The sequence below is a fragment of the Vicia villosa genome, unplaced genomic scaffold (genome assembly GCF_029867415.1).
Source record: "Vicia villosa cultivar HV-30 ecotype Madison, WI unplaced genomic scaffold, Vvil1.0 ctg.000348F_1_1, whole genome shotgun sequence".
NCBI lineage: Eukaryota > Viridiplantae > Streptophyta > Magnoliopsida > Fabales > Fabaceae > Vicia > Vicia villosa.
Genome location: NW_026705155.1, coordinates 89,681 through 103,788, shown reverse-complemented (window position 1 = coordinate 103,788; position 14,108 = coordinate 89,681). Strand labels below are relative to the sequence as shown.

Sequence of the window (14,108 nt, the reverse complement as noted above, 5' to 3'; positions counted from 1 at the left end):
TAGGTTCGACCTTGTCTTACCTAATATGAGCATAGGCTATGCAGCCAAATACTCTAAGTCTGTCGAGATCTGGTGGATCTCTCGACCAAACTTCTTAAGGTGTCTTCATATCTAACGTTGTCGAAGGACATCTGTTTATCAGATATGTTGCTGTCGAAACAGCCTCAGCTCAAAACACCTTCTTTAACCTAGCACTAGTCAACATGCATCTAACTCTCTCCAAAATAGTTCGATTAAACCTTTCATCCAAACCATTTTGTTGTGGAGTTCCTGCTGTAGTTCGATGCCTTGCAATACCAGAGGCAGCACAAAAACTGTCGAACGTCTCATTGCAAAATTCAAGGCCATTGTCGTTTCTCAACCTCTTGACCTTTCTGCCAGTCTGATTTTAGATCTAAGTCTTCCAACTTTTGAAATTCTCAAAAGTTTCATCCTTAGTCTTCTGGATGAATATCCATAATTTTCTGGAATAATCATCTACTATGGATAGGAAATACCTCGCTCCAGAATGTGATGGACACCTTGTAGGCCCCTAAAGATCAACATGGATATAATCAAGGGATCCATGTGTTCTTTGTTTTCCTTTGTTGAACTTCACTCTGCAAGATTTTCCAAGTACACAGGGTTCACAAAACTTCAGCTTTTCGACTTTATCTCCACCAAGCAGATTTTGTTTCCCTAATTCGACCAGACCTCTTTCATTGAGATGGCCCAATCTCATGTGCCAAATTTTTGTCTTTGACAAAGGTTTCATGGATGCAACATTTGTCGAACCACTTACAACTTCATCCTCGAGGGTATACAAGCCTTGTTTCTTCACGCCTCTCAAGACTTCCTTCGATCACTTCATGACTCTTAGGATATTTTTCTCTCCTTGGAAAACATATCCTTTCTTGTCAAATTCACTAAGAGAAAGAAAATTTCTCTTCAAATCAAGAACATACCTGACTTCAGTCAACAACCTTATTGACTCGTCATGGAGCTTGATTCTCATATATCTAATACTTGTAATCTTGCAAGCTTTGTTGTTTTCTAGTAATACAGACCCACCATCTTGATCACATAATTCCTCGAACAAGTCTTTGTTTGGAGTCATGTGCCAAGTGCAATCTGAATCCATAATCCACTCCTTAATAGAGTCACCGCTCGAAACCACAAGAACATCATATGATTTGAAATCATCTTGAACAATGGCTGCATTGCCATTATCCTTACCTCCATAATCTTTCAGGCGTTCAGGGCACACCTTTCTTGTGTGACCCTCCTTCTTACAATGATAACATCGAATACCAAATGCATCACCACTGTAAGACTTCTGCTGACTTTTACCTTTCTTCTTGTCGAACTTAGCATCCTTTCGCAAGAATTTTCCCTTAACACTCAAACCTTCACCAACCCTCGAAGGTTTATGCTCCTTTCGTTCATTCAAGTCCTTCGAATATAAGGCTGATTGAACTTCTTCAAAGGTCAGGGACTCCCTTCCATACAAGAGAGTTTATTTGAAGTGAGCATGTGTTCGAGGCAAAGCGCACAATAGTAACAATGCTTGATCTTCATCATCGATCTTCACATCAATATTTTCAAGATTAAGAATCAGCTTGTTGAACATTTCCAATTGCTCAACCAACACTTTATCTTCAATCATCTTGAATGAATACAAAGCTTGCTTTTGGGAAAGTCGATTTACCAACGATTTGGGCATGTATAAACTTTCAAGTTTCATCCATAACCTTGATATCGCCGTCTCCTTTGATACTAGTCGAAGAACCTTATCACCAAGGCTCAACAAAATTGTGCTGTGTGCTTTCTTGATCATGGCCATCATCTCTCTTTTTGTTAACGCAACATCCATAGCCGTCGCTCCCTTCAACGCTTCCAAACAACCCTGCTGAACAAGTAGGACTTTCATCTTCAAGCGCCACAGATCGAAATCGTTCACTCCGGTGAACTTTTCATTCTCATAATTTGTTGAAGGCATCTTCTCCAAGCTCAACGCACCAATTTGTTGTGAAAGGGATGCCTTGATGAACAAAGTATAAACTGTTTCTTTGTGATCAAGAAACACACAAGGGTAGAAAAGATAATAAACAAGAAGAACAACAAGGATTGGTTATAGCTGTTATTCTTTCCTTACTCTTTAATCAATATTTCCTATTCAAAACCCCTAAAGAAATCCCCTCCAAAGTTGGTCTCCCCCTCACCTCCTCGGTAAACTTATTCGCAAAATGAGACAAGACTTCCTCTTTCACTTCCGCAACCGATTCAACAAAACCACTCTCCGTCAATAAAGGACCAATGTGGTTCCGACTTCTCCTTGCTTTCATAACCCTATGGAAGTATTTACTATTTGCATCACCATCATTCAACCACTTCAATCTCGATTTTTGAATTAGCATATTCTCTTTAATCTTCAAATTCATCCAAAAATCTTTAGATGCCCTCCTTCTCCAATCCACATCTAACAAAGAAACAGCTACATCCTCTTCATCCACCAATTCATCCCCTTCGTTCAAGATCCGAACACCTTCCTCTACCTCCAAATCAATCTTCCCAAAGACATTAATATTCCACCATCTCAACCTCTTTTTAAAAAGTCTTAATTTCTCCTATAAAACGAAATCGCCCCTCCCTTCCACCAATAACAACTTCCACTCCTTCTCCGCAAAAGGCAAGAACTCCTTGTTAGCAAACCACTTGTTGTTGAATTTAAAGGGCTTTGGTCCCCAATTTGAATTATCACAAACCAACCACACCGGGCAATGATCCGATATGTCACAATCCCCTACAAATTGGCCAATCACTCCCCATCTACTAACCATATTGTCCGCCTCCAAGAAACGATCAATTATACTACTAACTCTTCCGTCCCCACTAAACCAAGAATATTTCTTCCCTTTACAAGGAATATCAATCAAGTTGGAAAGTTCAATAAACTCCTCGAACTCCCTCCATTCACAACTAGAACGAACAACCGAGCAACCTTTTCTTTCTCTACAATTCTTGATAGAGTTAAAATCACCACCAATCACCCACTCACCATCGGTAAATCTATTCTTTAAAGAAATTAAATTCCCCCACATCAACCTCTTCTCCGCCAAAGTACTAGGCGAATAAACATTAGCTAAATAATACAACTCGTCCTTCCATACCGCCTTTACCCCTAGGAAACCCCTACCATGAAAACTGCATAGAACCCGGACAGAATTTGTGTTCCACAGAGATAGAATACCCCCCGAAGCTCCAATAGACGACAAATAAGAAAAATCAACACTACTGTTCCTCCAAAAACTACCAGCTAAATTCTCAGAAAGCGATTATAATTTCGTCTCTTGAATAAAAAAGAAGTCATCATTACCTTTGTTTATTATGTGGCTCACCCTACGCCACTTTGCGCTACCCCCTCCTCCCCTAATGTTGAGAGAGCCAATGATCATGGTACCACTGTACAGTTCTCCTTCCTCTTCTGCTTTCTGGCTTTGACACCACATTCCATTTCATCAATTCTGGCTGCGCACAAATGTATTGGAGATTTGATAATGCCATGGAGATAAATTCTAAATGTTTTTTTTTTGTATTTTTGTGATGATTCATTTTAAAACTAGGCTATATTCACTTGTAATTTTAAAATCCTTTTGGTTTCTTATACATATGGTGTATTTGGAGCTAAGATGAAGGTATAGGTTATATCATCAAGTTCCTGCTTTTATTATTTGAGAATAATAATTACTTCATGTGTTGACATGCTTCACACCTGAGCTCATCAGCAGATAAATTTGGTTAACGATGGACCGGTTACCATACAGCTTGATTCAGTCACCTAAGTGAGTAGATGATATTAATTTTGAATAAAAAGCATCTTTCTGTTATGAGAATATCATTGACAATTCAAATCATTCTGAAATACAATTGATGCAGCTGAATCTTGATTGGAGGTTGATCTGACTTGATGAGCATGAATTTGAATTTTGACCATTTTGTCAACAACACCAAATGTAAGACATTATTTTTAGTGTATTCTACTTGAAGCTTTTTCTTACTAGTGTAGTATACTTATCATTTCATAAGCTCAGAGAATGATTATGTTTGTCTTTTTTCCGTCTGGGTCTGGAAGCTTGGAACAATGTCAGTCCATATAATTTGGATGCCTTGGGAGAACCGAAGAAAAGGGTGCCTTTATAATTATTTAAATATCATTCTTTATAATTGATTCAAGCTTAATCCCACTAATAATTGACTCTGTTTCGATTTCGTCTCTTTGTTTTTGCTCGATATGGTACCGTTGATATTGTAATACTCTCCTTGTCATTCTCATATAAATCTCTTTATTATTGCATTCATTGAGTTATTTTGATATGTTGCCTAATTAAGGAGGTATTGAATAAATATCTTTTCATATAAATAGCTTTATTGAGTTTTATACAAGCTATTTCGATAGTCAAAGATTGAATTTAGTAAAATTATTTTCATATAAGCTATAAGTTGTTTTCCTAAGCTATTGTTGAGAGCTTAATGATATAAGGTGAATACATATTATGATCATTTAAAAAAATATTTTTGTAAGCCCTATTAAATGCTTATACTAGTTGATAGGCCTAAATTAGTTGTTGTCACTACTAAAAATATGACATTTGGTTACAAGATTTTACATCAGGTATAAAGATAACTGATGTGAAAAATATTTGTCAAAGGATTTTACATCAGGTTTTATAACAATTTGATGTGAAAAAAATTGATTTAGTGATTTTACATCAGACATTTAATTTCACTGATGGGAAAAATAACACGGTGGAAAAATTAGCTGTGGCGATTTCTGGGGAGATTTCTGATACGATTTCCGGTTGACGGTACGGTGTGGTGCCTTCTACTACCCTGTAGCTTTGACTACTAAAGAGATTTAAACTCCTAGTCTTAGGACTAGGGATCGATTTGGTACAAGAAGTTTTAGGGCTAGAGGAAGCTTAGGGTTTGTAATGCGTCGAGGCCGGGCAAAGAAAAAGGCGGCGCAGACCCCACCTGCGAGGGTAAGCACTCTTTCGCCAACAACAAATTCTAGCGAGGGGAAGGGTAAGTCCATTGATACGGAGATGCCTACGCTTGAATCAATTGAAGAGAAGAATAACACAGAGAAAACACAGGGTGAGCAAAAGAAATCAGAAGCACAACCACAGCTGTGGGTTGGTGTTATCAAAGGGAATCGCCTTCCTTCCCATGGAATAGGATTGGAGTATACTCCTCCAGATCTGGTTGATGGGGAAGTGGAAGTGGTTATTGAACCTCAAGATATTCATTCTGAAATACAATTCTAGGAAAACGCTTTGATCTTGTACGCTATTAAGGATGATTTGTCTATGAACGCGGTGAAAAAATTCATTATGAATGTATGGAACTTTGTTGTCTTGCCGGACTTATACTATAACAAGGAGGGATATTTCCTGGTTCGTTTCACATCGAAGGAAGACAAAGATGCTGTCCTGATGAGGGGACCATACACGATATTCAAGAAGCCAATCCTACTCCATGAATGGACCCCCGATTTCACTCTACAAGATGATGTCCTGAGAGTACTTCCCATCTGGGTGACTTTCCCTCAACTACCTCTGAAATTTTGGGGGGATAAGAGTATAGGGAAAATTGCTAGCGCAGTAGGTAAACCACTCATGACTGATGAATGTACTGCAAGAAAATTAAGAGTGTCCTATGCCAAGGTATTGATTGAAGTAGATGTAACAGTTGAGCTGAAGGAAGAAATAATGATCAGGGATGGCAATTCAGGAAAAATCTCTCAGCGAGTTGAATATGAATGGAGGCCTCCATTCTGTGCTAAATGCAATAAGGTTGGGCATACTTGCAAGAATAAGGTTGAGATCCCAATGAAGCCGATATGGAAACCTAAAAAGAATGAAGTAATTCAGGAGTCAGAGAAACCTAAGGAGACGATTACCCAAGAGGACACACAAGAGAAATGGAATACAGTGAGCAAGGCAAGTCAGGGTAAAGGAAAGAAACCTATTCAAGCTCCTCCAGAGGTGGTGGTCAGTTGCACAAATGGTTTTGATGCTCTCAAAGTTGGAGACTGCTTTGAGAGTGGAGGACCAAGTTATATATGATCCTTAGCTGGAATGTTAGAGGGCTCAATAAAAATTCCAGAAGCATTGAGATTGGAGCCCATCTCAAACAACTTCAGGTTAGTTGTATTGCTTTATTAGAGACAAGGGTTAAGACTAATAAGAGTGACCTGGTGCGTAATAAGTTGGGTAGGCAGTGGAAATTCTTAGATAACTACAAAGATCATGACAATGGGCGTATATGGGTCATGTGGAACAATGTTTGGTGGGATTTGAAGCTAATTTACTCCACTGAACAAGTTATACATTGTGAGGTCTATAATAAAAAAGGTGCTCTTGCTTTCTATTTGTCTGCTATATATGCTCAAAATCAGTTGGCTAAGAGGAGAATTCTCTGGGATGATATTGAGGAGCATAGTAAGAATGTCAGGGGCCCTTGGTTGCTTATTGGGGACTATAATAATATTCTAAAGGTCACTGATAGAATAGGAGGAAAAGATATTCAACATTCGGAATATATGGACCTAGATAATATGATGCAGCAGGTTGGTTTATTTGAACATGCTACCAGAGGAAACACATATACCTGGTCAAATAAACAAACACTCAACTGGAATGATATACTCTAGGATTGATAGAGGCCTTTACAACATTAAGTGGTTCCTTACTTATTCTGGGAGTGATATGGAAATCCTGAGTTTCTGGTGAGTGTTAGAAATAGTTGGAACATTCAGATTCAGGGCAGCCCTATGTATGCTTTATGGCAAAAACTTATTAGACTGCAGCAACCTATGAGAAGACTTAATAAGAAGATGTATCAAAGAAGCCAGAATATCCAAGAGAGTAGAACTAGTCTTCAAGATGTCCAAGAGCAGTTGAGGAGGGATCCATTTAACAATGATCTCATCAAAAGGGTGAAGGATGAGACTGATGATTTGTTACTCAAGACTGAAATTGAAGAGAGAATCTTGATGCAGAAGGCAAAAATAGATTGGATTCAGTTAGGTGATGGTAACAATAAGTACTTCTATGCCAATCTCAAAGAAGAAAATAGACAAACCACCCTGGATAACTTGGAAGACAGCAATGGTAATAAATTCACTGAGTTTGAAGATATTGAAAGGGAAGTGATTAAGTTCTACACAAACCTGGTAGGTACTAATACTGCCCATATGACACATGTAGATATTGATGCTATTAGAAGGGGCCCTCTATTGAAAACCTGTTACAGATTCTGAAATTTGGCAAGCTTTGAAGACTATAGGGGATCATAAGGCTCCAGGGTGTGATGGCTTCAATGCTAGCTTCTTTAAACAGAGTTGGAAGATTATTAAAGATGATGTACATAAAGCTGTTCAGGATTTCTTTTGCAACAAGAAAATGTATTATGAAGCTAACTGCTCTTTGGTTACTCTAATCCCTAAAACCAAAGATGTCAAGATGATTAAAGATTTAAGACCAATAGCCTGCTGCTCCACATTATACAAAATCATATCCAAAATCCTGACTAGCAGACTCAGTAAGGTGATTAGAGACATTGTTCATGAAAGCCAATCTGCCTTTGTCCATGGCAGAAATATTCAAGACAATATCCTTATTGCTCATGAACTAGTTAGAGGTTATACCAGGAAACACATATCACCAAGATGCACTATCCAGATGGATGTTCAGAAAGCTTATGACACTGTTGAGTGGATAACACTGAAGAACATTATGCAAGAGATGAAAATCCCTGGGCTTTTGTTGTCTGGATTATGATATGCCTTACTTCTGTCAGTTATAGATACATGATCAATGGACAGTGTAGCAAGAAAAATAACACGGTGGCAGTTTCGTAAATAAGATGAAATTGTGTTATAAGGGATTTTACATCAGTCCATTAAGCAACCGATGAGAAATGTTTTGCATAATGGGCCTTTATATCGGTCCTTTAAGAAACCGATAGGAAATGTCTCACAGCATGGGCCTTTACATCGGTCCATTTAAAGACCGATGGGAAATGTCTCCCATAATTTTTCACTAAAACCCTAGCCTCCTTTCCAACACAAACAGTATTTTGTTGTTTTTTCTTTCCAAGATACAGTCGTTGCCGAAACTTCCTCCTACGAAGCAACCTCCTCTGAGACCCTACCTCCTCCGAAGAAGCGACCTCTTCCGAGGACCCTACCACCGACGACGACCACCATCTTGCCGTCATGACCCTACCTCTGACGATGACCACCATCCTGCCGTCACGACCATACCTCCAACAACGACCACCCTTCTGCCGTCACCACCCTTCGACCTTCGACCTTCTCAGGTACAATTTCAATGTTTTTGCTTCCTGTGCTGTTTTCACAAGAAAAAAATAGAACAAGGGTTTTTGATTTTAATGGATTAACATTACTGGGTTTGTTTTGATTTTCTGTATTGCTCAACATTTTGGATAAAGTTTCAATTTTTACTTTGTATGAAAATAATGTGGGGTAGGTGGCGGTGTTCCAGTGGGGGTGTTAGATCACTGAGCAAAAGAGTATCTTCTATTGTGAATTTAAGTCATAGCAGTAAGGAAAAGGTTCATCCTTTTGGTCCTTATTTGTTAGGTTTAAGGGTTGTTACAGTGACATGTGGAAGGGGAAAAGGGGTTGAATATTTGTCAGTTATGATGAACCAGATGAAGAGGGGTTTTTCATCATCTTCCTGTGTCGTTTTCACGACTTGCTCTGCCATTAGAATCTGTATCATAATATTATAAAATAAAATAAATCAAACATAAATTAGAGAAGAGGGGTGCAAGTTAGAAAGATGGAGAAGAATTACATCTAATAATGTGAAATCATAGATTTTCTTCTATTGAAATCATAGATTTTCTTTCTGTGCCGTTTCCACCATCTTGCTCTGCCATTATTGAAATAGATGTAATTCTTTGTCCTTTCCGCCAGTTGTGACTCGATTGATCTATATAATATAATAGTATCTAAAAAGCTACATTAAACATTTAGCTAGAAACATCAAACATGTATGAGATTAAAAAGTAGAAAACCAATATATAATTGTTTTACTTAAAATAATTCCATGGTAAGAAGTTGAATGTGATTTGTGTATACCGTAACATGCTTATTACCATTCCATGATAAATTCATTTCAATAAATATGTATTGACAACACACACATCCTGTTATTCTCCTATTCGGTTTGATTGTATTCAGCAGCAAGTAATAATTGTTCACATAATCAACTTTTATCACATAATCAAATAATATATATGAATGAATATATATGAATGAATATTAAAATAGCATTGGAAAAGAAGAATAAGATGAATAAGGTGTATTCTATCAATTATTGATTTGTTATTTTGATTTTTGTTGCAAGCAACTTTTCTCTTCGCGTTTGTGAATCTCAAGTCAGGATTATCTACAAATGCTCGCGTGTCTTTGAGGTATGATTTCATCCTTAATTTTGAATGTGTCTTTACTATATCATTGTTTAATAGCATTAGACTAAAGAAATTTATCTTGAAAATAGTTTTGCGAGTGAATAGGATTTTAAGTCTAACTCATACATTTATCTATGTAGACGTGAAGTATTTAACCATATATGATAAAAAATATGTGATGAAAAATATATTGGATATTATCTCTGCCAATATAACCGAATCTTGGATGAAGGTAATAAAAAACTTTACTTTGTTATTTACTTTGCGTTTTGCATCGGAAAAAGTGTTTCTTTGAGTTATATAAAGATTAAGATTTATCTAATGAAATATATGTTGGATATTGTGTCTGCCAATATAACTGAATCTTGGATGCAGGTAATAAAATAATTTTAATTTGTTATTTTCAAAGAATCTTGCGTTTCTTGCGTTTTAATTTGTTATTTTCAAATTATATAACCGAATCTTGCGTTTTACAACTTAATGTGAATTTTCAAAGAAAAACTCTATATTGTTATTTACGTATTGTAGGTATTTGATGATCCTACAGAATTAACACAAGATGATTTGTATGATTTGTGATTCCGTTGGGAAAAATGTTTCTTTGAGTTGTATTAGATGCAGATTTTAAGCCGCATTTCTACTTATTGTAAAGATATTATAAGTTTACTAATAATAATTACTCATATTTGATCTATGAATATGTATGAATGAAGTTTAAGAGAGTTGTAGACTAATTTTGGAGAGTTGCATATCTATTGTTAGGTTAATATCACTTTTCACCCCTGTAATATAGACGAAATTTGATTTACTCCCTCGAAATATTTTTTTTTACTTTCTCCCCTGTAATATATATATATATATATATATATATATATATATATATATATATATATATATATATATATATATATATATTAGATTACCCCCATAAGCGTGCAAATTAAACACCAAATATGAGGGGAGAAATCAAACAAAAAAAATATTATAGGGGGGAAACTTTACACTTAGGGGGCAAAAGACATAGTGTTTTTATATTTCAAGGGGGTGTTTGAAAAAAAATTATTTACAGCGGAAAAACGAATTTCGCCTATATTATAGGGGGTTTTGTATATTTAACCCTTTATTGTCTGGGTAGTTCATAATGAATATTTTAACTAGCCTAATTAATTTTGTGAGAAATAGTAATCTAGTCTGATTAGTTTAAATTAGAAATAATTATAAATATATTTAAAAATAGCTTAAGATTTGCTATGATATTCTTGCAATGATATTGTAGCTGTTTAGTTTGGAAATATAAGGAAATTTTAGTTGGAATTTAGCTAGGAAATTTTGGCCTAGATAATTAGCCACTCAATCCATGCTATGGCTTATATCGTAATTAATTCATAACTAATCTCCAACTAATTTTGTTTGATAGGGATTAGCTACATATTGACTTCTATTTTTGCCGTATCTAAATATAGATTTTCTTGTAGTGGGTATACTTTTTATCACAATACTTCAGAGCTAATTATATTATTAAGTGTTTGCTTATGAGCTCATTTTCAATATCACTCTAGAGAGTTTGTCTTAACAATTGTTAAGAAAATCTTTAAGTATTTAAAAGGAACTTTTAATCTTGGTTTGTTTTGTAAGAAATAAAGTGATTATAAGTTATAGGTTATTGTGACATTTCATTATGCATGAGATAGAATTGAAAAAAAAAGAACAAATGAAACTCGTCATCTCATGGTCAAATAAGAGACAAACAACAATTGCATTATTAATATTTGAAGCACACCCGACAAATCGAAACAGTCCACTCTTATGTATGAAATATAAAGCGGAAAACATACTCATTCGAGGGGTACGAACGAAAGGCCTTTTATCACGAGTAGACCGTCTCAACTCATTAGAAGAAATCGGCTGCTCAATGATAAGTGCCAATTTATAGTGCTTTTGTATATATAGTTTTGTGGCACTTATAGTGTTTTTGTGTAAATTTTGTTGAATAATCCCCCGTTTTATGTGTAAATATGTTTAGTTTATTTATACTCGTGTTTTGATTCCTTTATGTACCATTTGATAGTTTTCTATTCATTTTGTAGGTATTGAGGCGTATTTGGAGCATGGGCAATAAAGTGTCGAAGACACGACTTCAAACGCGCGATTTTGAGCAACAGAATCAATTCATCAAAGAATAAGGCTTAAAATAAGGATGATAAAAATCATCAATTTGGTTGCCATTTTGTCATTTTTAGATAGAGTATTGAATAAAATTTTCAACTCTTCGAACCGGGCGCAATTCGGAGTTACGGTTCTCAAGTTATAGCAGTCATACCCCAATTTTTGACCTAAGATACCACCTCATATCATCTGCATATGCATCATTTGCATCTCTAACAAATTGCATAGTTTGTGTTTGCTACTTGTGACTCAGCAGGATTAAATAAAGAAATCACTCATCAGTACAAGTAACAATCAATTAGGGTTTTGTTCTCCCTTCATCTCAAAAGAATTATCTTCATAAACAATCGACATTTGGTCCTCAAAGATTCATTTCAACAAGCTCAGGGACTTTGAATCAACCGGATTATGGTTTTGACTGAAGACAGTATACTCCTGACCTTTGCTCAGGATTTGACCTAATGACTTGGGACGTGACCTCAAGACCCCAAGTACATCATTTTGACCTAATCCATTGGCTCAGGACATCTCCTACATAAGGATTGATCAACAGTGGAATTTCAAATCATTAGATTAGGGTTTTGAGCTATCAGGGACTAAAATCAGGGATCACATTTGGGAAACCCTAAAAATCCCCAGGAAGTCACTTAAAGGTTTCAATCATCTTCAAATAATCCTCATGGCAATATCCAATTGAAATTACATCTCAATTCAAGATCCACAGTCATCAATTTCATCAGGTTGACAATTAGGGTTTTTGACCCAATTCACCTGAACCATTGACTTTTTAATCAGAACATGGTGCCACAACTTAAACAATGGCTCAAGGTCCTCCAATAACTCAATACTATCCATTCATACCATTCATTTGGTAAGGATAGCCTGGTTCATTTGAAATCTCCAAAAACGCGATCCGTCTGAAAAAGTCAACTGTAAAAGATCACCTTGACTTTTTGGAATTTTGGTCAACCATGACTTTTGAAGTTTCAAATCATCAATATATGATATATGAAGTCATTTGATCAAGAAAAATCAAGAAAATCAATCAAGAATCAAAAAGTCAAAAGTTTGACTTTCCATACTTAGAAAAATTCTAAGTGTTTTTCAATGGTTTTTTCCAAACTTTGGAAGGGAATTTCTCAAAATTTCACATAAAAACTGAAAAAAACGTCCAACATGAAAGTTGTAGATTTTGATCCAATAAACAACTTTGTCACATATGATGATTTTCCAAAAGATCAACCATTTAAGAGATATGGAGCTTCAAAGTTGGTATCTTTTGAAAATTTCACTTAAAATCTCACTTTTCTCAAAGTTCATGGATCTTTTTCACCCATTTCCTTAAAGGTCTTGAAGAAACTTCCAACTAGGGTTTTGAAGTACATAACATGAGCTTTCCAAAATGTCCAAGAGCATGAAAATATATGGAGTGTAGCCATGGTTTTGAATTTTGTCATTAGAGGTCATTATGCATGAAATTTCAAGCCATTTTCACAAAGTTCTTACACTACATGACCTATAATCCAAGTAATGATGCATAGAAGCAATAATTGAAAGATATTTTCTGATTTGAAGATCAGAATGGAAGAGGATAAGAAGCTTGAGATTTAACCATGGTTTAGTCACTTTTAACCATTTGCATTTAATGTGAAAGATTCCATTTTATCTCTTAAGCCAAATCATCATTCTTGGATCAACTTGCAAAGGCTTTGAGTTCAGAATCCTTGGCCTATAAATAGAGGTTCAAATCACTTCCAAAATCACACCAAAACCTTACAATTATAGGTTTTCTCTCTTCTTTCTTGAATTGCAAGTTTCATAGTTTTCAAAGAGGTAGAAAACTCAACCTCCAAATCCTTGAAGTTATGGCCAAAGTGATGGTTCTAACAACTTCTAAACATCATATGTGATGTGTTTGACCCATCCACATACCCCAAAAACACCCAAAACTCAGAATCACTCTTCAACCTCTAAACTTGCACAAAGTAAGCCTTATCATGCTAATTTTAGTTCTAGCTCATTTCAGTCCAAGTTAATCATCCAAACACCATCCATGTACCATATATGAACTATCCCAATCATCATCCCTGACCTGTAACTCCAAAATCACCAAGTTTGATCCTCACTTGAGCCCTACTGCAGATCGTGTACCACAAACTGATCAAGAGGTTTTCAATCCACTCCAAGCGTCCAAACATGTTCCATAAGGTCCACTGAAGGTGTTCAGATCAAGAAACAACATCTGGAACCCCTCATTTGCAGAATTCGATTCTCAGTTGTGCCGTTTTTAAGGTAAGTGCTCATGAACTTCAAACTCTATCATACATGCATCATAAATGAAAAATTGAGTTACCATCTTGTTTCTGCACCATCACTGAATAATAACCCTCAATCAATTGCATCATATCATGATCATACACGATTTCACAATGATTTGTCATATTAGGGTTCTTCATGTT

General features: G+C 35.9%; 2 protein-coding genes and 1 long non-coding RNA gene across 3 annotated transcripts; 2 read left to right on the top strand and 1 right to left on the bottom strand.

Moving 5' to 3' along the window:
- Nucleotides 1-2,141: 2,141 nt before the first annotated feature.
- On the bottom strand, nt 2,142-3,543 carry LOC131627052 (uncharacterized). Its single transcript, XM_058897890.1, has 3 exons — nt 3,440-3,543; nt 2,616-3,183; nt 2,142-2,534 (listed from the first exon to the last, which is right to left on the bottom strand). Exons 1-3 carry the CDS (start codon nt 3,541-3,543, stop codon nt 2,142-2,144), a joined length of 1,065 nt encoding a protein of 354 aa, XP_058753873.1.
- A 1,427-nt stretch (nt 3,544-4,970) lies between these two features.
- Nucleotides 4,971-6,107, top strand: LOC131627051 (uncharacterized). Its single transcript, XM_058897889.1, has 2 exons — nt 4,971-5,264; nt 5,307-6,107. The coding sequence occupies exons 1-2, from the start codon at nt 4,971-4,973 to the stop codon at nt 6,105-6,107; spliced, it is 1,095 nt and encodes a 364-aa protein (XP_058753872.1).
- Nucleotides 6,108-8,096: 1,989 nt separating this feature from the next.
- LOC131627065 (uncharacterized) lies at nt 8,097-12,736 on the top strand. The gene is made up of 3 exons (XR_009291384.1): nt 8,097-8,364; nt 9,420-9,486; nt 11,571-12,736. It is a non-coding gene; the product is annotated as an uncharacterized LOC131627065 (long non-coding RNA).
- The last annotated feature ends 1,372 nt before the right edge of the window (nt 12,737-14,108 follow it).